Genomic DNA, 26,399 nt, shown 5'->3' with positions numbered 1-26,399 from the left:
CCCCGTGCCGCTGCTGCTCCCCCCGAGTCCGGCTTGGCCACGACGCTCGCGATGCCGCGAGTCTCCCGTGCGCCTCCCTCGCCACCACCACCACCACGACTACGACGCTGCTGCTGATGATGCTGCTGATGCTGCTGCTGATGCTGCTGACCAGGCATGGGGAGGGGATGAGCTGAGAGCCGTGCGTTGGTTCACAAGGCACCCGCAGCCCCTACCACCACCACCAGCACCACACGCTCCTATCACGACCGTCCAGTGCAGAGCGGGCGATGTTTCTCGCGTCTCTCCCCCCACCGCCTCGGTGCAGCGACGAGATGGGGTGGGCAATGAGGGTGACGAGGAGGAGCGGGGTAGACCCGAGCGAGCGCCTCAGTTCATCTCTCCTCTACACAGTCTCTCCATCTCTCTCCATCTCTCGCTCTCTCATCCTCCCGGCTCGCTCGCTCTTGCGCGCACACGCGCGCACGTACAGGCGACCCCCCCAATCCCGCTCCGTTCCCTCTCTCTTTCCCCTCTTCTCTCTGACGCCCCCTCTCTGCCAAACGCCGCTTGGGAGAGAAGAAGGCAACGATTTGTGGATGAATCGATACCCGGAGCCCGGCGGCCGCGCGGGACGAGAGGGCTCAGTGCGACGTCGAGTGGAGTGGGAGCAGGAGGGGACGGGGGGGGGGCTGAGAACCCCGTGTGTGATTGTTGTGTGTCTATGGTGTGTGTGTGTGTCTATGGTGTGTGTCTATGGTGTGTGTGTGTGGTGTGTGTGTGTATGTTGTGTGTGTGTCTATGGTGTGTAGGTGTCTATAGTGGGTGTATGGTGTGTGGGTGTCTGTGGTGTGTGTGTATGGTGTGTGGGTGTCTATGGTGTGTGTGTGTGTCTATGGTGTGTGTGTGTATTGTGTGTGTGTGTGTCTATGGTGTGTGTGTGGGTGTCTATGGTGTGTGTGTGTCTATGGTGTGTGTGTGTGTCTATAGTGTGTGTGTCTATAGTGTGTGTGTCTATAGTGTGTGTGTCTATGGTGTGTGTGGGTGTCTATGGTGTGTGTCTATGGTGTGTGTCTATGGTGTGTGTGTGTGGTGTGTGTGTGTATGTTGTGTGTGTGTCTATGGTGTGTAGGTGTCTATAGTGGGTGTATGGTGTGTGGGTGTCTGTGGTGTGTGTGTATGGTGTGTGGGTGTCTATGGTGTGTGTGTGTGTCTATGGTGTGTGTGTGTATTGTGTGTGTGTGTGTCTATGGTGTGTGTGTGGGTGTCTATGGTGTGTGTGTGTCTATGGTGTGTGTGTGTGTCTATAGTGTGTGTGTCTATAGTGTGTGTGTCTATAGTGTGTGTGTCTATGGTGTGTGTGGGTGTCTATGGTGTGTGTCTGTGTGTGGGGGGAGCGGTAGCGTAGCGGTTATCGCGCGGCGCCACGGATCGGGCGACGCGAGTTCGATTCCTGCTCACGGCCAACACCAGTGACTGTTATGTCTAAACTGGTCCTCGGCCTCCCCTAGGTCGACTCAGCTTAAAATTAGTACCTGGTGCGGCGCGTAAACATCGCCACTAGGGAGACAAAGGCGGTCGGGCGTGGTGTTGTCCACTCACCCCTTCGTGTGCCGTGTTGGCCTCTATAGGTGTTCGCAAACAGCACTTGCCCCAACAGTCTGTTAAGGCTACACGGGAGGTCTTTGTGGTCTTAGGCATCCCCTAGGTCGACTCAGCCTAAAAAAATAAGTACCTGGTGCGATGTGTAAACATCGCAACTCGGGAGACAAAGGCGGCCGGGCATAGTGCTGGCCACTCAATCCCTTGAATGAATGACCCCAGCAAACAGCACTTGCCCCAAAAGTATGTTAAGGCTATACAGGGGATCTTTGTCTTTGTGGCATTTGCCCCAAAAGTATGTTAAGGCTATACGGACGATCTTTTTCTTTGGTGCTGGCCACCCATCTCATCGTGTGCTGTGCCTCATAGGCGCTACTCGCTAACAGCACTTGCCCCAACAGTCTATGAAAGCTACACGGGGAATATTTGTCGATGTATGCCTCTATGTAGGTGTGGGTGGGTGTGGGTTTAGGTGTGTAAAGTGTGTCTGTGTGAGAGAGTTTATATGTATCTTGAGTTCGTGTCAGTCTTCGTCTTTGCATGTATCTGTGTCAGTGTGTGAGTGTCTTTGTAAATGTGTGTCTGCATGTTATATGAGTGTGTCTTTGCGTCTTCGCACATATGCCATTGTGTGTCAGTGTGGCTGGTCTGTTTGGGTGTGTCTCAGTGTGTGGGATCCTCTCTCTGTGTGTGTGTACATATTTATTGGATGCGTTTGCCGACGCGTGATGTTGACTTTACAAATTCCTTGCTGGGGTCATTCAGTCCCCCTTCCCTTATATAGCGGCATGACAGATCACACCTCCCTTGACACACTCAGCGTCACGCAGTCACATCGCGTGTCTTAAAACTCATCGAATAATCGATGCAAATCGATAATTATTTAATGATCAATTGATTTGTGTTTTTTTTATGAGTTTTTGTATTCTTGATGTATTGCATGTTATGGGTTCACGTGAACCATAAGGCCGCTTACAGTCGACTTAGCACCGTGATGCACAATGATACATCAGATGCACCTCGTATTTATACAATCACAGCTCATGTGTCAATCCACTGCTGGGCGAGCGGCTCCCTCTACGTAGCGTCGTTTATGGCGGTTGTTTGACCATACTTCACCACGCTGGTCAGTGCGGATTGCTGAAGGGTAATGTGGGGGGGGGGGCAGATATGGTTCAGTTATCACTGAATGTAGCCGTGGCTGGGAATCGAAAACAGCCGGACTTGTATAGCGGCAGAGGCCCCATATCGATAAACTGTCGTTCACACATCGTGCCGTCAGCAGAGAATGCGACCGACAGTGGCGTCACGCCTCGTAGTGGAAGTCAACGCAGCTCCCCAAATAGCTTGCATTACAATAGCAATTATCATCATCATCAGCATCATCATCAGCAGCAGCAGCCATGGTCAATCCACTGCTGGATGAAGGCATACGCAAGCCGCCTGCGCCGCCACCTCGCAGGATGTGATTCTAAATCCACCCAGCACCGTCACACGAGCTGATTTCATCGCTCCGTCTCCTCCACGTAACAACTAGAAAAAAGCAGCAGAAATTACATAGAACACCATCGACCTTGTTCGATCCACTGCTGGATGAAGACCTGCTATCCCCCCCGCCCCCCACGAATGTAAAACGACTTTTTTTGAAATTCAGACATTCCTCCAGAGCAATTAGTCCCCTGTAACCAGCGCGTCCTTACGCCACGTGACCAAAGTTAAATATTGAGTGCGTAGCATGTGCGATAGCAGTTGCGATAAGTGGAAGGGTGAGTGGAGGGTGAGTGGGAGGGCGAGTGGAGGGTGAGTGGGAGGGTGAGTGGAAGGATGAGTGGAAGGGTGAGTGGAGGGTGAGTGGAAGGCGAGTGGGAGGGTGAGTGGAGGGTGAGTGGGAGGGTGAGTGGAGGGTGAGTGGGAGGGTGAGTGGAGGGCGAGTGGAAGGGCGAGTGGGAGGGCGAGTGGAGGGGTCAGTGGTGGGGTGAGTGGGAGGGTGAGTGGAGGGTGAGTGGGAGGGTGAGTGGAGGGCGAGTGGGAGGGCGAGTGGAAGGGCGAGTGGGAGGGCGAGTGGATGGGTGAGTGGTGGGGTGAGTGGGAGGGTGAGTGGAGGGTGAGTGGGAGGGTGAGTGGAGGGCGAGTGGGAGGGCGAGTGGAAGGGCGAGTGGGAGGGCGAGTGGAGGGGTGAGGGGTGGTGTGAGTGGGAGGGTGAGTGGAGGGTGAGTGGGAGGGTGAGTGGAGGGGTGAGTGGTGGGGTGAGTGGGAGGGTGAGTGGAGGGTGAGTGGGAGGGTGAGTGGGAGGGCGAATGGAAGGGCGAGTGGGAGGGTGAGTGGGAGGGCGGGTGGGAGGGGCGAGTGGGAGGACGAGTGGAGGGGTGAGTGGTGGGGTGAGTGGAAGGGCTGTGCTTTGTTTTGATCCACAATGGCGTTTACCGCCGCACTGCAATCACAATTAAGCGTGGCGCACGGACAATTAGCCGCAATGCAATTAAGGGTGTCATCCGCACATGCATGGGGGGTGGCATGGGAGGGGGGGGGCGAGGGAGGGCGCGAGGGAGATGACCGCATCAACCTGCGGGAAAATCCGTGAAGTCAATTCAATTAACAGCATTGACCATTTGCGAGTGCTGCTGCTGCTACTACGGCCCCGCCAGTGTGACGATGTCATTCATTCGTTAGCCAGGAGTCTCATCAAGACTCTTCTCTCGAGAGGGGCCCCGCAGCTCCGTCGGGATGTTTTGGATAATTATAGTTCATTTCTGTAAACAATGGGCGTTGTTGTTGTTGTTGTTTATCGAGGGAGGCGATTGGTGAACCCGGAGAAATCCCCCACTCCCTCGCGTGCGAACAAAGGGGATGTCGGTCACTGAAAGGGTTCGACCTACAGGCGGGATCACCAATGAACAACCCACTTGCTCTACTGCTATCCCATGGCCGCATCGCAGCCCAATAATTTCGGGAGTTGTATTAAATCTCTTCTATTCGTGATCCACCAATTGTTGTTGTTGTTGTTTTTCAAAAGCGCTGTCATCACAAGCGCGCATCGGCGTCTGTAAACCTCCGAGTCGAGGCGAGAACGTCCGGCGGTCCATCAGCCTCGTGGGCTCACCACACCAACACTGATGTCGAGTCGCATTGGTCTTTATCTTTGTTTAGCGCGCAACCTCCTGGAGCAGTTTTGAACCGTTGGGTCTCATCGGCAGAGCCAGCCTCGTCAAACGAACGGAGCCGGCTCGCCACGATCTTCTTGTCGAGGGCGACTCCATCGAAACAGTTTGTGCCTCCACGTTTCAAAGGCAAGAACTCCGAACTCCGTAAATGAGTCGGTGCGTTGTACCGCAGGGTGTCAGGCAGCTCTGCGACATGCAGAATTATTAATCGATTGATTGTGTATCAGCTCATTACTGGCGCTGGCAGTGCAAGGCGTGATTCATAAATAAATAAAACAGGACCCTGCGGGGTGGGCTGGTAGGAATAATACTTAGTACCGGTACAGGGATATCGACTGGGTATAGAGGAGTTAAAGAAAAAATTACTGTATTCTAGTGTTTAAAGTTTCGCCGTGAGGCGCCGGAAGCGACGGCCATCTTGTTTATTTCACAGATCGCAGGGGGAGCGGGCGGCCATCTTGTCGGACAGGGTCATGCCAAGTGTTTGCAGTAGGGGGCGATGTTGATACACGGACGGACGGACGGACGATATTATTAACAGGACCCTGCGGGGTGGGCTGGTAGGAATAATACTAATACCGGTACAGGGATATCGACCACACACACACGCGCACACACACACACGCACATACGCGCACACACGCACATACACGTACACACACACACGCACACACACCGCACGCACACACACACACACGTACACACACATGCACGCACGCACACGCACACGTAATGAAGTTGTGTTGCTACGCTTCCAGTTCGCCGTGAATAACGATCCGAAGCCCAATAGCGATGTTGATACACGGACGGACGCATTCATCTATTGGTGGTCTGGTCCACTTCGTTCCTACCAGTATAAGGGTGACGTCACGTGGTCCTTGTAAATAAATAAATGAGGGTGACGTCACGTGGTCCTTGCCAAGGACTAAGGAGACTGAATGGGACCCAGGTTTCATTTCAGTTTTTCAGTTTCATTTATTGGGTATAACCCTGTGAGCCATGCGGCTCTTGACTCGGGTGCAACAGCAACAAAACAAAAACATGAACAAGAAACATCTGAAAGTAACAGAAAAACCCAGGAAAAAACAGCAAAGTCTTCCATAAAAAAGCACCGTATTTCAACGCTGTGTGCGAAAATCCCAGTGGGATGCAAGTCAAACAATAACAACCATCAGACAATGTAGATTCAAGATATCAAGCCAACTGTACTACAGCAAACAAACATGGCTAAACCAAAACGTTTTCAAAATCACCAAAATAAAGCTATAAAAACAATGTAACAGTGATCATAGGAACTGTGATTAAAATTTAACAATAAACGATATAAATAACACGTACCAAACTTTGCAGCCATAGCTGGCTGCATGAGTCACTCCATAACAACAGGAGTATCAGTAGCAGAATTTAAAAAAATTCAATACACTTTTAAAGATCAGCACACTATAATCAAAACTCAAGATCATACTTTGCAGCGTTCAGATAACCACCGAGTAGCCAATTGACACGTGCCGATAGCTTATACGATATATCAATTGCTTATATACAAAAAAAAACCCACATCGATCAGCCAATCATCAACTTAGTCAAAATGTGAAAATAATACGAAAAATGTGGGACATAAACCGAAGGCGTGCGCTAAGAATCGCGGAGAAATGAGCGGTTGGAATCTCGTTGAGACGGACAGAGAGAGAAAGAAGGGGCACGTGGGTTACATGGGCTATTGAGAAGACCGAGCAGAGCGTGGCAGCAGGAGAAGGGATTGATGGTGGGCGATGGTCGAGATTGATAACGGAGTGAAACGCGTCCGAGAGGAGATGGGGCGCTGAAATCAGTTGAAGTGCAGAGTGCTGAATGGAATGTTTATCTTACGAGATCGTGGGAGGCGGCTCGGGAAGGCCTTCATCCAGCAGTGGATTGACCATGGCTAATGATGATGATGAACTCGGTCAACCAAATAACCAAACGGCCATCCAATCAATCTATGCAGTAATTAACCAAGCAATTACTCAACCAATCAATAAATCCACCAAATAATGAATGAACACGTGAATTAACCGATCAACCACTCAACATCAAACACTGACGCAATGGAAGACAGTGAACCCCCAGTGCGTGACGCGAACAGACATCGCAAGGCTCGCAGACAGCGAGCGAATGCAGCCAGCGGCTTCACATCCCTGCAAAGAGCGCGACTCCTCACACTCGGGACGCGCAGTCTACGCCGCGTCAGCCCCGCGCGGGCTTCGTCTCCATCTCGCAGAGGGTCTCGGCCTCCTGGCAGCAGCAGCAGCGACGGTGGCGGCGGTGGTGGTGTCCTTTATTGGGGAGCGGTGGCGCGGCGGTTTGCGCGCTGTGCTATAAACCCGGCGACCCGAGTTCCAGTTCCTGCTCACGGCCAACGCCAGTGAAGATTATTTGAACCGGTCGAGGCCACCCCCTTCAAATGAGTAGTACCTGGTGCAGTGTGTAAACACGGCCACTGGGGAGATAAAGGCGGCCGGGCGTGGTGCTGGCACAACCACCCCCTAGTATGCCGTTCTGGCCTTCATATGTGCTGCTACTCGCTAACAGCACTTGCCCCAAGAGTCTGTGAAAGCCTATACGGGGGATCTTTGTCTTTGTTCTTTATTAACCAGGAGATTAAACGAAGTCCCATTCGGATGAGAGCCGTGACACCCCGGGGGTGCGGCTCACACGAACTGATTCACTTTACAACATAATGTTTTAAACCATTTTACACTCACCCACGGTGGACAATGTTTAACAACAACAATGTTTCACACGTTCAAATATATCGCTGTGAGTAAAGAAGCTCAAATGCAATTAAACATCTTGATTCTCACCCATTCTGGTTCTCACACAGCTGTAGATCTCTGCGTGAGTCTATGAATCTCAGTGTGAGTCTATGGGTCTCTATGATAGTCTATGAGTCTCAGTGTGAGTCTATGGGTCTCTATGATAGTCTATGCGTCTCCGTGTGATCCTATGGGTCTCTATGATAGTCTATGAGTCTCAGTGTGAGTCTATGGGTCTCTATGAAAGTCTGAGTTTGTATTATAGTCTGAGTCTCAGTGTGATTCTATGGGTCTCTATTAGAGTCTATGGGTCTCTGTGATAGTCTATGAGGCTGATGTTGATAGAAAGCAACAGCTGTCAATTTAGATTGCAGCGGCTGAGCCGCCGGATGATCCTGTCAGTAGCAGTGGAGCGTCCCGCCGTGATGATGCCTCGCCCTTCGTATTTGTAGATCGGGAATTGATTCCTGACATGTTCCATTGTGCTGTTCTGGTTCGTGACATGGACCATGGTGCTGTTCCGGTTCGTGACATGTTCCATGGTTCGTGACATGTTCTATTAATCAAGAGCACTGCGAGAACTAAAAATAATTTGCGCCGCTTGCAGTGGCGGCGGTGGCACAGCAGGCGGCGCTGTTCCCCCGTTCTGGGCGCGACCTCCGCGGGGTGAAAGCGTTCGAGAGCGAAACGATATTAAGGTCGGCATCATTATAATCATCGTCATCATCGTCCAGGCTCTCTCCACTGTTGAGTGAAGGCCGCCCTCAAGCCGGTAACTTGGGTAAGTTGGGTCCATAGGGCAGTGTCCGAATCACTGGGCCACAACTATTTAAAAAAACAATCATCACCGTCATCATCACTGTTCCATTTTTGCGCGTGATGGCAGCAGCAATAGGGTCAGCAACCTGCTCAGGCGCGAGATGCCAATGTCGAGGTGCGCTGATCGCCACGACGAGAGGGCTTCAGGAGAGAGTGAGAGTTCGTGTCGTTCCTCTGCTCCTACTCCGTGGAAGGCGCGGAGACTGCGATGGTTCACCATGCGGTCTCTACGAGCCTCCGTGTCTCTACAAGTCCCTCTGTGTCTCTATGGATTTAATATACAGACCATGGTCTGAGTTGCATGGCTAGAATCGCACTGCCGTGGCTTGTTGTCTTTCATTTCCATCCACGAACGAGGAGGAAGAAACGGGGTGCAGCATCGGTGCAGCATCGGCCAGCTGCTGTGCATGGCCTGATGCGGGTGGTGGCCACTCCAGTCCAGGGTTACTTCCATTTACACTCGAACCGCTACATCGATGGCTGAAACCCCCGCGATCTGCCCGAGCTAAAGACCGCACGGCTATCATTTAAACCGTTCAGCATCATTCACAGCACTGGCCCACGGAACCGGGCCAGAGAAGGTTTGTATGTTGGTCAACATGTGTGCAAAAGACCCATCGGCGAATGATTAACTAAATATTGTCAGCCGTGATCGATCCACTGCTGGATGAAGGCCTCGCCCGACGTCGTCGCCATCGCTCCCCGTAGGGACCTGGGGATGCAACAATCCACCCGGCAGCACCTTCCTGCTCCGTCTCCACGTTGGACGGGCACCCGGGTGCGTGTCCGCTCTGTCGTGATGACGAATGGCCACCACGCTCGCGATGAATGGCGAGAATCTTAAACATGTTGTTTTAAAACCTCTCCGGACAGTGTGCAGAGAAGGGCGGTCGCCACTCAGAAAACAGAGAACCGTGGGTCAGAGAACGACTCAAATCCGGATCCACAAATACAAAGGCGGAGAAAGCATCATCATCACAGGCACTCCGCACCTCCAATTAGCACGGTTGGCTACGTACGGTGCGAAAGAAGTTCAACATGCATACGGAATCGTCTGGCTCACGACCGCTGTTGCTCGACCAGGCCCCACGGAGTAGAATAGCACCAGCTAGGCGGTTTGCGTTATTTGTATCTGGAGCTACCGACTCTCCGTGCGTTTATATCGTTCCGTTGTTAAGGTTGGCCCAGTGGCGCTTCTCAGCCCGGTTGAAGGGGCAGGGGGGGTCGGCCGAGAGCAGAGGTCGCCAACCTGCGGAGCCGCGTGCGGTGGCTCTTTAGTGACTGCAGTTGCGGCTCTTGAAATTTGAAAAACAAAAATGTCTCTTCCTGTTATTTCGGTTGCCGACCCCTGACCGTGGAAATCCAGTTTACCACGGGAGTCGAGTTCATCATGGAAGTCCAATTTACCATAGAAGACCAGTTTACCATGGGAGTCCAGTTCACCATGAGAGTCCAGTTCACCATGGGAGTCCAGTTCACCATGGAAGTCCAGTTCACCATGAGTCCAGTTCACCACGGGAGTCGAGTTTACCATGGGAGTCCAATTCACCATGGAAGTCCATTTTACCATAGAAGACCAGTTTATCATGAGAGTCCAGTTCACCATGGAAGTCCAGTTTACCACGGCCTGCGTCGTGACGGTATGTATTAAGAACCGTCTCCTATTCACGTTGTGTTGCGGCTGCAGTGGCCCCCTCGCCCGAGAGGCCCAGCCCAGAGCGAACCGCGGTTCCGACTTCCACCACGCGTCACCACGCGTCACCACGCATGATTCATCAATCCATCATCATCATCATCCACCCGTCACGATCAGGACCAGCAGCCATCGTCCACAAACGCCTCCTCATCCACCAACCGCTTCATTATCCACCAATCGTTCATCATCTCCCATCTCATCATTCACCTGCCCCTCGTCATGCGTCCATTCCCTTCTCATCCACCTATCCCATCCTCTCAATCCACCCATCCCATCCTCTCAATCCACCCATCCCATCCTCTCAATCCACCCATCCCATCCTCTCAATCCACTCATCCCATCCTCTCAATCCACCATTCCCTCATCACCCACCCATCCCTCAAAGTCTACCCATCTCCCATCCACCCATGCTTTACTAAAACTCATTATTTTTTTTTATTTTACCAGGTAAGGCCCACTTCGTTGATAGTTCAACGAAGTGGCTTATCACGTGTACATCTATAGCAGCCAAGTACTAGAACTGCAAGTTTAGAAATGTGGAAGAAAAAACCCGAGGACCTGGAGAAAAATCCACGCGACCACGGGGAAAACACGCACACTCCAAATATACAGCAGCAGGCGTCAGGGTTGGATCGAACCCAAGACCTCCTGTATACCAGGCGAGGTAATTAACATCACACCACCTTGGCGCCCTTACCATCCACTCATCTACCATTGTGCACTCATCCCTCATCATCCACCAATTCCTTACAATACACGCATCCCTCGCCATCAATTAGCACCTCCGATTAGCACGGTTGGCTGCGTACGGTGCGAAAAAAGTTCAACATACACACGTACATACACGCCATTCACTCTAAAACCATGCATCATCCACTCACCCTCCTGGCCCAACCGCGCCTCCTCTGCCCGACAGCACCTCGCGGGGTGCCTGCCGCGTGTCGCCTCGTGCCGTGGGCCGAGTGAACAGCGGGCGGGGTGAGAAGTGAATCACGAGAGGAAGCGAGGCGCGGAGCAGCTGATGGCAGCCGGGCTGAGTACCAGGCGGTGGGAGGTGACGGGTTAGCACGTGGGTCTGGTTGGGTGAGTTTGGGTGAGCATGTGGCTCTGGCTGGGTGAGTGTGGGCGAGCATGTGGGTCTGGTTGGGTGAGTTTGGGCGAGCATGTTGGTCTGGTTGGGTATGAGTTAGCACGTGGGTCTGGTTTGGTGAGTTTGGGTTAGCACGTGGGTCTGGCTGGGTGAGTTTGGGTTAGCACGTGGGTCTGGCTGGATGAGTTTGGGTTAGCATGAGGGTCTGGTTGGGTATGAGTTAGCATGTGGGTCTGGTTGGGTATGGGAAGGCCTTGCTCTGGCTCGCTCGACTCCCGGCCGCGTTGCTCTACTACCGCGTCAAAGCGAGCGTCCCGCGTCCCGCGTCCCTCTCTCCCGGCACCCTCCTGAGCGGCTCGACGCGGGGAGGGCGAGCAAACCCTGCCAAGACGATGGCCCTTCGCTGTGGCGGGAGCGTGATGCTTGCCCCCCGCACGGCGGCGAAACAACAACAGAAGCTTGAGCTCGAATAAGAATAATACTGCTTTACTTTATACAGGTGAACGCGACAGCCACTGCGACGTGTCAGTGAAACAATGGCAAACATATTCGTGGAGATATGCACGGTGAGTCAGTATAGAGAGTCTATTCCATTACAGCACACGCCACGCAAAAACCAAGATCCCCCGTTGAGCCTCGCAGACCTGCGCGGGCACCGTTAGCGAGCACCTATTAAGGCCGGTACGGAGTGCGGAGGGGGCACGGCTGCGTCTGTCACGTCAATGCATCGCTCGGTACTCATTTAAGCCTGAGTAGACCTAGTGGTTGGCTGGGTTGGGTGGACGGAGGCGGGTGGATGGCAGGGTTGGCATCCTGACGCTAGCGCTTGCTAGCGTCGTGCGTGGCTGGAGTCAGACCCAGGCTTGCTGGGTCCATAGCTCGGTGAGGAAACCACCACGCCACCAGTTTCCAACTGTGGGAAAGGAAACGTAAGGGCTAAAGCTAGAGGGCCGAGCTCTGCAGGGCTACACGGGGGATCTTCGTCTTTGACGCACACACACATATACACGACTTACAAGCGCGTGTGAAACATAGAGGTAAGGCACTACAACGGCACAAACACCAGTCCAATGGTCACACAAGTTAACGTCAAACAGGGCCTTACATCAGATTATACACCTGTGAATTGTATATATATGTTTATGCTGGGCCAAACGCGAATGCATGCACACACGTGCCCAACACACAACAAATGCGCATACTCTTATTAACACAGGACACACACGTACGTACATGTACGTACACGTGCTCTCTCTCACACACACAAGCGCGCGCACGAGCATACGACCCCATTAATTTGTACTCGAAGACGATCCGCTCAGTGCGGGAGCGTTTGGAACATTAATCAAACTGGAAATTGAGCGTGGTCATTTGTGCAAAGCTATCGTGTGCCGTGGGAAGGGAAGCTGTTCCACCTGGCGATGACGCCAGTTCCCCGTGTCAATTTGGATTCGGAACACTCTCCAGACGAAAAGGCAAAAAAAAGCTACAGCCAGATGCAGCCTCGAGAAAAAATCCCATCGCTCGATGCATTTCACTGCGCCCGGGTTTTTTTCTTTCTCTGGCGGTTGTGCTGCGTGCCGCGCATCATTCGGCACGATGTCCGACGTTTCGCTCCGTGCGCTGGGAGCTTCATCATGGAACTCGTTTGCCAAAACGTTGGGACACCACCCGCCAGAGGATGCGCGGCACAACCGCGAAAAACACACCGGCGGAGGGAGCCATGAACAGATATTTTTTCATAAGGACTCCACGGCCTTGAAAGATGATAATTGCTTATAGCAATACACATCCCAAAACACCGACGTCTCTCACAGCAGCTACGCACCCCGGGCATGAGTGTCCTGGGATGTTCCCCCCCCCCCGCTCCCCGCCCCCCGGTCTGAAGCGCCTTTAAATAAGAAACAAAGAACGCAGCGTGACGTTTTACGCGCACTCCAGCGACACCAATGTGGCCTGACCGTCGTGCTATGTTAAAATACGTCACAGAAGCGATCCTCGAAGTACGTTTTAATTCTCCCTCTCTCGCTCGCTCGCCAAACGAAGCTTCAAACACCTTGCGTCGGAGAGTGCGGGACGGCTACAAGGTGAAGATGAGAGCTGGGCTGTTCCCTTCATAAAACACCAAACGAGAGGGGGGGGGGGGGTATTGTAGAGGGAGCCGCGTGATGTTACCATCACAAAAAGCACGTAGGTTCAATCCCAGGTCATGCACAGATCAATGGGGGGTGAGGGGGGTAATTCATAAGACGCACGCGCCGCTCACCAAACTCGCTGCACTCTCACGCATAATCACACGCGATATATTTACGTACAAAACACACACAGCGTGTACATGAGCACTCAAGTCAATTCATATATATCTAGAGGCATTACTGCTGGGGACACCCACGCTACACTTGTCGGGGTCAAACGGGACACGCGCGCGCGTGTGTGTGTGTGTGTGTGTTGGGGACAAGGGATCGAGGGGTCGGGGGGGGGTGCGAGGTGCTCCGACGTGCCTTGCCCAGGCGGATTCAAGGGGTCCCAACACCACGAACGACGCCGAGCAGAAGGAAAGACAAACTACCGATACAACCTTCCCAGTCCCGACAGACACCGCGAATCAAAAAATTAACACATTGCACAACAAAATTGGAACAATAACAACATCATCATACCATACCGGTTTTAAAGATCGAATCATTCGGCATCGTTTATTATTTTTTAAATTTATTTATTAATATATCATTTTCTTTGCTCTTTTTTTCCTCGTAGGACGTCGCACAACTCTTGGAACCTTGCGGCGGGGGGGGGGGGTCGTGGTGGTTGGCAGAGGGACGTGGGGTGGGGGGAGTGATGTTGAGCGACTCTGCGGCCGTGCAATTTCTCGCGCTCATTTCCTGTCCCGTCTCTTTGGTCTCTCGTCGAATCCGATTCCGATGCAAGCGTCGTCTTGGCGGTTGAGGGCAGCCTCCCCCGTGCCTTCCTCCTCCCCCTGCTACGGTCCGTCCCGTGGCGTGCACGCGGTCTCTCTCTCTCTCTCTCGCGTGCTCCGCAGTCTCTGCCTCGTCTCCTCGCTCCGCACACGGACTCTCCCCTCCTCCTCTCGTGCCCATCGCACAGATTCATTTTCTCACTTCTGCACTTTCCCCTTATGGGATCATGTGCAACATCACTGCACCCTTTGTGTATTTAATTTGAATATTTTAACCATGGTTAAACGTAATTAAAACCACACACTAAAACGAAGCAGCAAAAATATTACGATATTATTAAAACTGATTAACTAAATAGTAACAGGTTTTTGCTAAACAATGAAAATGTCTCTTTTTTTTTTTTCTTCTAAGATCAGGTCCTACTTTCACAGTTTGGGAAATGAGAATCGGGGCGTGGGGGCAAAAAAATCGGCCAGGCCACGTGCAGTTTCTTCTTCTGTCGACAGTTCACGCGGCACCTCGGAGCCAGGCGAGGCCTCGCGGCCGGACCCGGCGCGGTCCTCGCCCGGACGCTGCGGCCCGCCAGAGCGGCCCCTCCTACGACGTCACAGTCCAGGCCTCTCCCCGTTGAATCCGACAACGCGTGTTTATAATGCCTCCCGCGGCTCACTCACAATACTTAAGACACTCGACTCGTGTGTAGACGGACGACGGGGCCAGACACGCACGCACGCACACATGGAGAGTAGGACACTCGCTAAACTCAATGATGAAAGAGCTCAACGTATCATCTTCGTCACGGACGTATTTCAAGCATTTTCAATTAAATCCTCATCCCCCAGTAGCAGCACAAACTTAACATTAATAATTAACATTTAAAAACAAAACACGCCTAAAAGCCATACATATAGAGGTACACTCGATGCATAAAACGACTACAATCTGATGCGATTGTTAAGGACTCCAGTGTAAGATCCAAGCTTTGGGGCGAGCTTCACGATCCACAGACGCCTCTCCATGGATCCTCACGTGTTCAGCGCCGGCTTCTCGGCGCTGCGCCATCAGAACCCCTCCGGGCCGACGCCAAGCCCACGCTCTCCTCTCTCGCCGGCGTCGCCGGCCGGCGTGACGATGAGCGGTCACCGCCGCCACCGCCGTCACCGCCGCCGGCGCCGCCACCATCGGCGGCGCCGCGGCGATGAACCGCTGTGGCGCGGCGCGGGGAGCCCGCGGTCGGGGGTTTCGTGTAAAAAAAACGACTCCGTGTCACTCTCCTTCTTTTCGTTTCCTTCAGAGGAAAGAGAACTGGCCCATCTTGGGCGGGCTGAGCGGGTACCCGGCGTAGACTGGCGACGCGCTCACGTAGGCCTGCTGCGGGAAGGGCGCCGTCGGCTGGTAGGCCTGGTGCAGCCCCGCGGGCGACGCGGGCAGAACAGCCGGGTGGTGGTGGTGCGGGTGGTGAGGGTGCGCGTGGTGAGGGTGGTGGTGCGGGTGGTGCCGGGCGACGCTCACGGGAACCTGCGGATCGCACGGCGGGAGCAGAGGAGAGAAGAGGGGTGCGGGTTAGAGAGCGGAGTAGTGCGGACATCGACATTCTCCACCATCGCAGACGCGTACGGCCCGCTCGTCAAATCCACTGCTGGATGAGGGCTTCCCCAGGCTGTGCAGGTCGTGGGGGTTGTTCCACCGTATTTCACCGGTTGATGATGTGGGGGAGGGCTAGCCTTGATAAAGATGTCACTCGTCACTGATGTTAGCCTTGGCCGGGAATCAAACTCATTTTGGTGGGTTCAAAGCACAGAGTGCTTGACGACTACGCCACTGCACCACGCTACCAGTGTCATTTTAATTCCCTCTCTGAAATGTAGATTTTTACACAGCATTCCCTGCTGTAAAAACAAGCAGCCCTCTTCACACTGATTAACATAAATAAGAAAGGGCTTTGCCCTTTTTGGCAATAATACATCGAAAACCGCTTAACCCGAGCTAATAAGGCTCAGACGTTTGCATCGTCCTTGTGCCGTTTCGCCTTGTGCTGTTTCGCCTTGTGCTGTTTCGCCTTTTGCCATTACTTGCTCCACAGCACCGTTGAGACAAAGCCATGAAAGAGGCGGTGTCTGGCGTAATCAGTTTCAAGGATAATGCTTACATTACCAAAGCATACATTTTGTATGTTTTACCATTAGCCACACATACCAAGTATGTGTGGCTAATGTGGACTTGATGCCCTATAATAGGTGTTTATTTGATGTTTGAACATCTCAACACGTCCTGTATTATTGCCAGAAAGGGTAAAAGCCTTTACTCGTGTTTGGTGTCACCATCTTGTCTCTAGATGGGGCTACGCACCCCCCAACCCGCACAGCGCCTTAAGAGTTGCGGCCGTATTCCGGCGATGCGTACATCAAAGTTACGACCGTTCCCCCACGCACGGCGGTACGCACTGTGACGGCGAACAGTGCTGCCGCTCAGAATAATAAACATGCAGGTGCTGACGCTGATGCGGTAAAATACAATGAAGTTGATGTGCATAACAAAGTAACGGAACACTAACTCGAGCTTGTAAATTAAACAACGATTCACGGGACGGTGACTGCGCGCGCGACCTCCAGATAGAATGATTGTGCGCACGTGATGCAGATTTAAGGCGAGACATTAGAATTGTGTCTGAGCGGGTAGACATTGACCTGAACAATGCTGATCACAATAATATTAATAATGTGTTTACCCACACCAGCTTCACTGGGTGGGAGGACTCGTGCTCAGGTGGGTTCTGCTTGGGCGAGTTTGAACATTTCACACATGGGATGTTTCCTGCGCGGGACAGAAGCTAATAAAAAAAATCCCGAGCCTACCGAGGGACAACACTCAAAGGTGCGCATGGACAGGTTCACAACATAGTCTTGGTTCTTTCGGTAAAGTCACGTAGAAGGGAAAGAATAAAATAATAAAAATATAAAACAATATTATTTTATTGTTTCCCTTCTACGTGACTTTACCGAAAGAACCAAGAATATGAATCCCTGCAGTCACGAAAGGTTTAAATCAGGCTGCACTACCGCTCAGCGGGATTGGAAGTCTCACCAATCGCACGTTAATAAATACAGCCTCAGAGGAGCGGTGTTGCATGGCAGGACCATGACAGATGGCGATAACTTTGGGAGACCTTCACCGTGCAGTGATGATGATGACAATGCCGATGATGAAGTGGAGGGAGGTGGGGAGGGTTCTTCATTACGCTACTCTTCACAATAGGGAAGCCCCGAGGCCAGACATCAAAGCAGCGGGACCATTCGTTGCAACAAACTTCACGGGGGAGCAGAGTTCGCAACAACGTAGCCCGAAACAAAATCATTGTGCACTCCGAGCCACACGACGCCTTTCAACGACGCGAAGCGAGCGACGTCAACCCCGACGCACCTGGTGGAGTAGCCCCGTGGCCGGGTGCGCCGCGTAGGCGGTGGCGTGGTGTGGGTGCCCGTGGTGGTGGTGGTGGTGCGCGTGCGGGTGGGCGTGCGGGTGCGTCCCTCCCAGGTGCGCCGCCGCCATCACCCCGCCGGGCGACCCCAGCGCCGCCGCCGCGGCAGCGGCCGCCGCCGTGTAGGTGTAGAGGTGGTGGGGCTGGCTCACGGCCGCCGCCAGGTGGGCCGGCAGGCCGCCGGCGCCCCCGGGGCCCTGCGGCGTGCTCGGGCCGTGGCTCCCAAAGTGGTAGGGGGCGGCGGCGGAGGTGGGCGGAGGAGCGGGGCCGGCGGCGATGGGTGGAGGGATGGGCGGTTGCGCCATGGTGGGCGCGACGAAGGCTTGTTGCCGGCGGTGTGCGTGGGCGCCAACGCCCGGCCGCTGATCCTGCATCAGCGTGGCCTGCGTCGTCGTTTTGTTATCGACGAGGAGAAGAAGAAAAAAAAATGAGAATTCCTTCTTCAAGATTGTCAACGCGATCGCTCATTTGGGTCACGAGCAGCCAGCGGCGCTCATCTCTGTCCCACGGCGCTTTGGAGGCAAGGGTTGGTGGACCCCGTCAACGTTTGCGAGACTCTCAAACTGTCTGGGCTACAATGTGGACGGCAGCGCATTAAATAGCCTCGCGACTCAGTGAGGCATTCCTGGATAATTTAGTGAAATTATACAGAGAACCTCACACGTCTTATTGCCACTCGGTATAATGGAAGTGTTGCATTCACATCTCCCGTATGTATCAATGTGTAAGTACAAGCAAATTTCCACTGTGTACCTACTGTAACTATGTGTCTATGTACACTAACATGAAACTACAAGGTATATGATACATCTAACGTTAAACATGTTGCGGTCTTCTTGGTCGACCGCCCCGAGCCAGTTTGCGGAAATTCCACATTCCTATGACAGGGACCAGTCCATTCATAGGATAGCAACTTGAGTCCTAAAGCGAGGGGGTAAAAGTGAGCCGACATTGTGCGCATGGCCGGCTCTCTCACCTGGCTCAGATTGAGCGGCTGCTGCTGCTGGAAGGGGTTTCCCCGCGTCTGCACCCGGCCCGAGGAGATGCCAATCCCTTTCACCTTGCCGTGGTGGACCGTGACACCTGGGCGAGCGAGGAGGCACACAGAAACAAATACCAGTGACCTTGGAGGAACCTCAAGAGAGTCGCAGAAATTCACCACTGCAGGCACCGCCCTTCCCTTGTTGCGAAGGTGCGAATAATCGCCCCGATTCACTGTCAAGACGCGATTAAAGAATCAGTTGTCTGCTTTGTCTCGTTGGTACAGTCGCTACTTGCACGGGGCTACATAATGGGCGAGTGATATCCGAACCAACCCTGCTCTCCACGCCCGCCTCCCCTATTTCCAATCCTTAATGAACCAGTGTGGCCCATCAACTCCCTTGGCTGGGGACAGCTTCATCCAGCAGCGGATTGAAAAAAGGCTGATGGTGATACTGACCGATGTTAATCCTGTTACGCCTCGTTGGTTCTACACAGTATAAACGCCATCATCATCAACATCTGCCATGATCAATTCACTGTTGGATGAAATCCTTCCAAAGCTGTTACCATCTCTTAAGATCCTACTATCCGTCTGGCTCCTTGCACACACGAGCCGATTTCATTGCTCCATCTCCACAGTGGGTGCCCTCACAGGCATGTTCCCTACATTGGCTATCACTCCCTTGTAAGTCTCAAGCACCGGCCTTCATCCCTTTCAGCAAGAACTCCAGACCAAGCCCACTTATAATTTCATTACCAAGTCATATGAATTGCACAAATCGAAAAGAATCGATTACTATAACCACAATTCACTGCACACATTATATGGATAACAGATCCTAATGGATAAATAGTGACATCTATTTAGAAAGCAAACTAATTATTTTGTAATACTGCTGCGTTAGCACAGGTGCACAAGCACAAATAACAAAAAGTCAACACACTCGTCAATAACACAGCCATAAAATATGAATATATAAAGATGGAATAGGCTTTTGAGAACCAGGTGAGAGCTAACTTGGGACAGAAATAAAAAAAAAAATTGGCCAGGGAGACCTTGGGTTGAAACACAAGGAGGCAAATTCCACAATAGTTTAAATTAGTTTCGCGAGTTAATGTTCACCCGGCACTCGGCACAAACAGCCACGAGGACTGCAATCTACCAACAGGACAATCAACGAGCCCCTGGCAGGGTGCTTGCCGGGGTAAGGAAGCATCTGGGCCGGAGCACAGAGCTCCCCCCACCCCCTCCGCCACCCCCCTCCGCCCCCCATTGATTTCACCGCTCCGGGCAACATCACAGGGACATGAGCACAGTGGGCGAGGAATAAAATTACATTTGTTTTAAAGTTGCTAAATGAAGCGACAAATGCCCAGAATTAGACGTGACTTCTGCGAGCGTCATCAAAACAACATTCGGCTTTAGACGAGTTACAGGTCCAGTGCCGGACTTTCCCTACGCAAGGGATGAATCGGTTTCGCTAGGCTACACACATCCCGCATCGTCACCTGTGAGTCAATGTGCGGGTCACAGCCCCCCTCGCTTGATCAACTGGACATCTGTGACAAAGAGCTTCATAGCTCATCGGATTCCTCCAGTCTAAATAAAGATCCTGATTCTGATTAACTGTCGTGGTACAGACTTCACGAGGCATTGTGACCAGCCGACAATAGGGAGCAGGCTAGCTGGACCAGCCATGTATAGAACCGACGACCTTTGACCCAAGAAAAAATAATATGACTGGTGAGGTATGACTGCAACATATAATTTGTGTATGTTGGATAAATTAATCATATTTGCAATAATGCTAAAAGCCCTGGCAGAGGCGAGTTGCGTGATGGTGTTTCCTCTCTAGACGCGATAAATAAAAAGGCTGCGCAGATTCCTCTAGGTTCTCGGAATCGCAGAAAACGTTTCTCAGCCTTGATGCTGACCTGTGATTGTAGCACTTATCTTGCAGAGACCCACCCAAGGTAAACAACACAAGCTGGAATTATAAAGCGAGCGCCTACCAAGATGCTTTCCTAAGGGGAACCGAGAGGTCTTGGGGAAAAAGGAATGTTTTAAAATGTTATTTAAGGGATGCAGCAGTTATTGCTAGGGTTGTACAGGGCAGATGATGGTGCTAGTTTTATGCTCGTTTGGCCATGCATTACGCACGTAACAATGCATCTCTTTGTTGATTGAAATAAATTCTACCGCTCATGACACATGCATTGAACCGTGCGCCTGTGATAACGAACGATTTACGACTTATGCAAATCACATGCACAATGCAACACAGTTGGCAAAACTCTGCAGACGAGCCAGAACTGACGGGAAACAATTCAAACGAGACAGCAAAAATAAATACAAACTTATTTTGGAATCCAGTTGTGACCCTGTACAAATGAGATGGGACCGATACGGGAAGTCAACCGAGACGGCCAAAGCGAGATGAGAAAACCAATGGCCTCTTGAGTCGTGACAATCCGCCGATTCATCACCGAGAACACGACCGCCGATCGTTTGCGACGCCCCCACAACGCACTCTCGTCAACGTCGAAACGCAGAACCGCGTCGGGAAAACAGCGGAGAAGGGGAGGGGTTTGGGGAGGGGAGGGAACGCACCGTTCGCGGCGAGCAGAGAGCCGCCGTCGGCCTCCGATGCCTGCGTCTTGAGCGGCGGCACGATGATGGTACGCGAGTTTGCGCGGTGCAGCGACGACGACGATGACGACGACGGGAGGAGTGACGACGACGAAGAGGACGAGGAGGACGACGACGACGCCAGGGCGGCCGCCGCCGCCGAGGGAGGGGCGGCGCCGGTGCCGCCGGGCAGCGCGAGGTGCTGCCCGCCGGCGACGGCGCCCGACAGCGCCGCGACGGTGGGGCGCCCGCCCAGCGGCAGGGGGCTGGTGGTGCGGGACGAGTCCGAGTCGGGCGAGTCGTGCACCGTCACGCAGCTCACCACGTTCTCGCGCTGCTTGGACAGCAGGCTGCACGGGGAACGCGACGCACGCACGTCAATCGGGAACGCGACGCAGCAACAGCGGCAGCAGCCACCATTTGCCACTTCGTAGCGGCGACGTCACCACGGCGCTCGTGCCGGGCTAGGTGCCCTTTGAGGTCGTCGCGTGAAGTGTGGAAGGCTCAGTGGCAGGAGGTTATGGAAGCCTCAAGGGGCGCGAAGACTCCCACGCAGCACAGTTCTGCGTGAGAGAGCATGGCCGCGGTGTAGCTGGGCGGCCGAGAGCGCCGAGTTGAGACTGCCCAGATAGCGGGTTTGAAATCTAGGTTCCAACGATCCGTGATTCGGCTCGGTTTCTCAAGCACAGCGAGTCGATTGGTCTCAGTCCAATTGCCAATGACTGCAAAATTGTCAAATGTCCAGTGCTGATATTTAAAAAAAATTATCCATCATACGATCTCACTGTAACGATCTCACTGTGGAGGTCAAGAGCGGGAGTGTGAGGAGGAGGAGGTGGGTGACGATGTGGGTGAGAGAGAGGGTGTGTCAGGAGGTGCGTACCTCGTGGAAGGGTTGGCCCCGTTCCCCGCTCCAGCGCCGCTGCCCCTCTTCACGGTCTTCTCGTCCTCCTCGTCGTCCGTGTCGCTGCTGATGGTGATGACGCTGATGGCCGGGCTCGGCGTATCGCGGATAACAATCGGCTGCCTCGGCTGTCTCGGGTAGCTGGCACCGCCGCCGCCCAGCCCGGCGTCGCCCAGCCCGGCGCCGCCGCCGCCACCGCCGCCGGTCGCCCACACGCCGCCTCCTCCTCCGCCCGCCGGGGAAGCCATCGCGGCACCGACCCCGCCGGCGCCCAGCGTCCCCGCGCTCACGCCGTGCCCGAACAACGGGCCGTCGCCAATCATCGCCGCCGCGGCCGCCGCGGCCGCCGCATTGGAGGCCGCGGCGCTCACAGCGGCGTTGTGCGCGGCCGCGGCGGCGCTGGCGGTGGTAGCGGTGGTGTAGTAGCGCGAGCCGGAGCTCTCCTTAGCTCGCTTGGATCGCAGCGGAGACTGCAGGCTCATGGGCTGCGACAGACTCATCTCGTAGTGTGACCTGCGGGAGATGCAAAGCGATGCACGATGACGCGCCGTTTCCCTTCGTCCCACTTCGTCCCACCGCCCGCGCGGCACGCGCCCGCGCGATAAGCCCGGCAATCCGAGTTCGATTCCCGGCAACGGCTCATGTCAGTGAAGACTGCATCTGATACAATTACCGTGGTCGACACGAGCACGAGCCGCACTGACCGGCGTTGGAAGTACATTTAAACACACCGCACGACCGACATGGCGGTGTACCGACAACGGGATGTAGATTTTATTGCGTCGCATTCTGAAACACCTCCGTGTAGAAGATCACGTTCCAGGACCAAGTATTTTTGGAAAGGGGGCTTCCAAAACTCGAGTGTTCATTGTCGCAGCTTACGTGACGTTTCCCAACTTGCAAAACAAAATACCAATTGTGGGTCGCACGGATGTAGTAAGTTGCATAATTGCCTTAACGTAATTCACAAGCGCGAATAAGCGAGTCTCAACATTCACCCAGCAGCGGATCGACAAGAGAGGCAGCACAAATATAAAAATAAGATAAATGAATTACCTAAGAGGTGCTGGCCAAACGTCACCCCGCGCCCACCTGGCAGACGATGCGTGCATCTGCTGACGGTTCTTCTTGGCGCTGGCGGACGAAGACACCACGGCCGACGCGGCCGACGAGGAGATGGGCTGCTGGCGCATGACGTGCGCGACCCCCACGCTCAGAGGCTGCCCGCCGGGGAGCGCCATGTGTCCCGAGAGCAGGGGCTGCTGCACCAGCGCGTTGTAGTGCGGTCCGTGCGCGTGGGCGCTCCTACGGTGGCGGCGGAAGTGGAAGGGGTGGTAACTGTGAGAAGGCGGTGGACTACGCTGTTCAGAGCGATATTTAACACGTAGGCTTTCGTGACCAATATCATCCATAATAGAGGTTTTTCTTCTTTTGCGATCAAACGCGATCTCACCAAAAAACAAGAAAACCTCTATTACAGAGCGATGTTGTTTAATTCGTTATTTGGTGATGCTCCAGCTGCTGCTGCGTTGACAGTGGTGCACGAGCACAAACAACAACTGAAAAACTCAACACGTTCATCAATAACATCGCGGCCTTAAAAGGAAAAAATATATATATTACAGGTGCCGTTTTGGGCAATGGCCCTTCTTTGTAGCACGTGAGTTCAAACGTTCACACTTTATTACGTTGTGCCAACATAACCAGCATGTGCCAGCATTTGTGATCGCACTCATTCGCCGGAGAAGTTTAAACTTGATTTTCTTTGAGAATTTTCCAGGCGCCTGGAAGTGGTCACGGCAGGAACTTCACCGACCCACAGCGGGATTTCATCCAGAGTCAAGATTCCTGCTATTTACCTTCGTGGTTTTAAATGTTTACAAAACAAACAAGATCCTGGCTCCGTGTCACATCGAAAGGGGGCACCTGCTGCACGGCATGCACACAACCACACTCTTTCACAGCCGATTAAATGTTTGTTTTAAAAGTTATCGCCGAGGTTCTGTTGATATTGATCGCTGACTCACAATGCCTTTATTGTTACCAACGTTACGTAACGTGCACCTTTTCACTGCTGCTGTAATGTTACCCTGTTCGTGACGCGCTTGCGAGGCTTATTATAATTTGACGGTGGTGATGGAAATTTATAGTGGTTCTTGGTGGTTGCAATGACAATGGTAAGGATGGCTACTCGTAGTGTTGGTAGCGACAATGGTGATGACGAAAACTGGTAGTTTTATGGGTACTGATGATGATTGGTAAGTATTAATGGTAATTATGATTATGATTACTGCATCAATAGTTACAAACACAATCATTGGTCGTAATGTTGATAGTAACAATAACAATCATTGTTAGAGGTATTGGTAGTAGCAATGATTATCACGACAATCACCTATTTTAATAATGCCCTTGACAGCGTCCCCAATGGAGATGGAGCATTTAAACCAGTTCATGTGCAGGTGCTGGATGGATTGCTGCATCGCAGGATTGTGGATTGATGATGGTTCATGATGATGACGACGTCTACAGCGGCACAACGCAACATCCCCTGGGCCTAACTCTGTCGTTCGATTTCAGACGCCCCACCCCCCCTCGTGCGATCACTCACCTCCAGTCGGGGATGCCCTGTGTGCCGCCCATGCCGTCCGGCAGCCCCGGGTGCTGCATGGGCGCGTGGGTGGGCACCGTCGGGATCTGCTGCCAGGTCGGGAGCAGGATCTGTTGGGTGGCGGGGGCCCAGCCCTGAGCGTGGCACGGCGAGCACACACGCAGACATGGGGCGGGGGGCGGGGGGCGAAGACAGCGGTTGCTTCTTTCGTAACGGTGGCTGCGAAAGGAGCTTTGGGAACAACGCGGCCAGAACACGGGAATCGTTGAAGCCGGGATTTATGAGCGTGGCGCGCGGTGTTTCAGTGGCGGTCGTTCGATCGGTGCGCGAGCGGACGAGGGCCGCACGTCCCCTTCCCCCGCCAACCTCCAACCCCCCTCACCTGTGTGAGCACCCCGGGCTGCAGCTGGAGCTGCTGAGCGGTGGCGGGCGCTTGCGTGACGAGCGGCACGGCGTTCTCCACGCGCACGGAGTAGCCCGCGTGCTTGGGCGGCGAGGCCTGTAGGCCTGCAGGCCAAGCGAGGGGGTCACGGAAACGTAAAATCAGCGACCGGCAGTGGCGGTGGAGGTCAAATTTACGGAGGGACGGCTTTCGGGAGTAGCCCGCTGAAATCTCTGACACGCAATCGGCGAATGCTGCAAGCGGGTAAACAATGAAAAACGAACACAAGCGAGTGGCGGTGCGCAGGTGCGATCGTGTGCACTTGCGTGCGTGCGTGCTTGCGTACGTGCATGAGTTTGCCAGTCACCCTGGAAGGTGGGCGGACAGACGATGAGCGCCTGCTGGTAGGGGTCGTGTCGTGCGAACGGCCCGGCCGCCGTGGCACCCGGCGCTGGCAGCGCCATCCCGCGCTGCGCCAACGCCGCCACCTGCCCTCCCGCAGCTGAGGCCTGCGAGCCGAGACGGTGGAGGGCGGGGGGGTGGGGGGGACAGCGGAGATGGGGGATGGTGGGGAAGCAGGTGTTTTGTGAGTGAGCCATTTTTCCTACTGCATGATTTATTAGTGAAGCTCGGGTGGCAGAGCTGCTTATTGCCTTAAACAAGTAATTATCTGTTCGTGTGAAATATGTCGCCGCTCCCGATAACTTCATTTTGACAAACAAAGGGATGTGTGTGTTGGGTGCGCGTTGTGTTTGTGCGTGTGTGCGCGTTGGGTGTACGTGTGTGATGTGGGGAAGAGGAGCGTAGTCGTTGCTGCACGCACTGTGCTACGAACTCTGTGAGTCGGGGTTTATTTCTGGCAGCTGACCGCGTCAGTGGCAAGTGGTAGATGAACCTATACTTGGCATCCTTTAAGTTGACCGAGCCTTAAATGAGGGCTACGGTAAGAAAACTCGGACGCGGCGGGGTCCCATGCCGAGCGTAACAAATGTTTGCTCACAGCAATTGGCCCAACAGTCTGTTAGCTTCCAGGTGGCACTTTGCCTGAACGGCATCTCTGCAGGAGAGTGCGCAGTGGCATTCTGCGGTGCGCTTTGCCGCGCGGCGACGCGTTTTGTCCGACACGACGTTCGACAACGTCCGCTCCAAAGCTCCCATCACGTGCGGTGCAAAACATCGGGCGAAAGCGCCAGACGACGCGCGACACACAACCCCGAGAAGGCGTCTTTACGAGCCGGGCACCGTGACCGGCCGAACCCGACGGAGGAGACGTCTGTAGGCAAGCGCGACGCTCGGTGGCGAGATGTTAACTACTATCCCTGGTATACAGGAGGTTGTGGGTTCAATCCCG

At 53.7% G+C, this 26,399-nt stretch overlaps 1 protein-coding gene across 3 annotated transcripts in view; it reads right to left on the bottom strand.

The window, feature by feature from the left end:
* Positions 1–15,219: 15,219 nt before the first annotated feature.
* Positions 15,220–26,399, bottom strand: part of LOC144933944 (homeodomain-interacting protein kinase 2-like) — a 60,532-nt gene continuing 49,352 nt past the window's right edge. Inside the window, exons 8-16 of one of the 3 annotated variants that reach the window (XM_078859281.1) lie at positions 25,395–25,557; positions 25,049–25,173; positions 24,667–24,800; positions 23,148–23,360; positions 22,035–22,568; positions 21,134–21,501; positions 18,515–18,621; positions 17,481–17,921; positions 15,220–15,578 (exon numbers count right to left, since the gene is read on the bottom strand). In XM_078859281.1, the coding sequence (XP_078715407.1) occupies positions 15,351–15,578; positions 17,481–17,921; positions 18,515–18,621; positions 21,134–21,501; positions 22,035–22,568; positions 23,148–23,360; positions 24,667–24,800; positions 25,049–25,173; positions 25,395–25,557 (2,313 nt within the window). In that variant the 3' untranslated portion in view covers positions 15,220–15,350. Of the gene's footprint in view, positions 15,579–17,480; positions 17,922–18,514; positions 18,622–21,133; positions 21,502–22,034; positions 22,569–23,111; positions 23,361–24,666; positions 24,801–25,048; positions 25,174–25,394; positions 25,558–26,399 lie in introns of all 3 variants that reach the window. The other 2 variants (XM_078859280.1, XM_078859279.1) reach the window with 2 other exon arrangements.

Source organism: Lampetra fluviatilis, chromosome 8 (assembly GCF_964198595.1).
Source record: "Lampetra fluviatilis chromosome 8, kcLamFluv1.1, whole genome shotgun sequence".
NCBI lineage: Eukaryota > Metazoa > Chordata > Hyperoartia > Petromyzontiformes > Petromyzontidae > Lampetra > Lampetra fluviatilis.
Note: the sequence above shows the minus strand (reverse complement) of the source record. Positions and strands in the feature narration are given on the sequence as shown.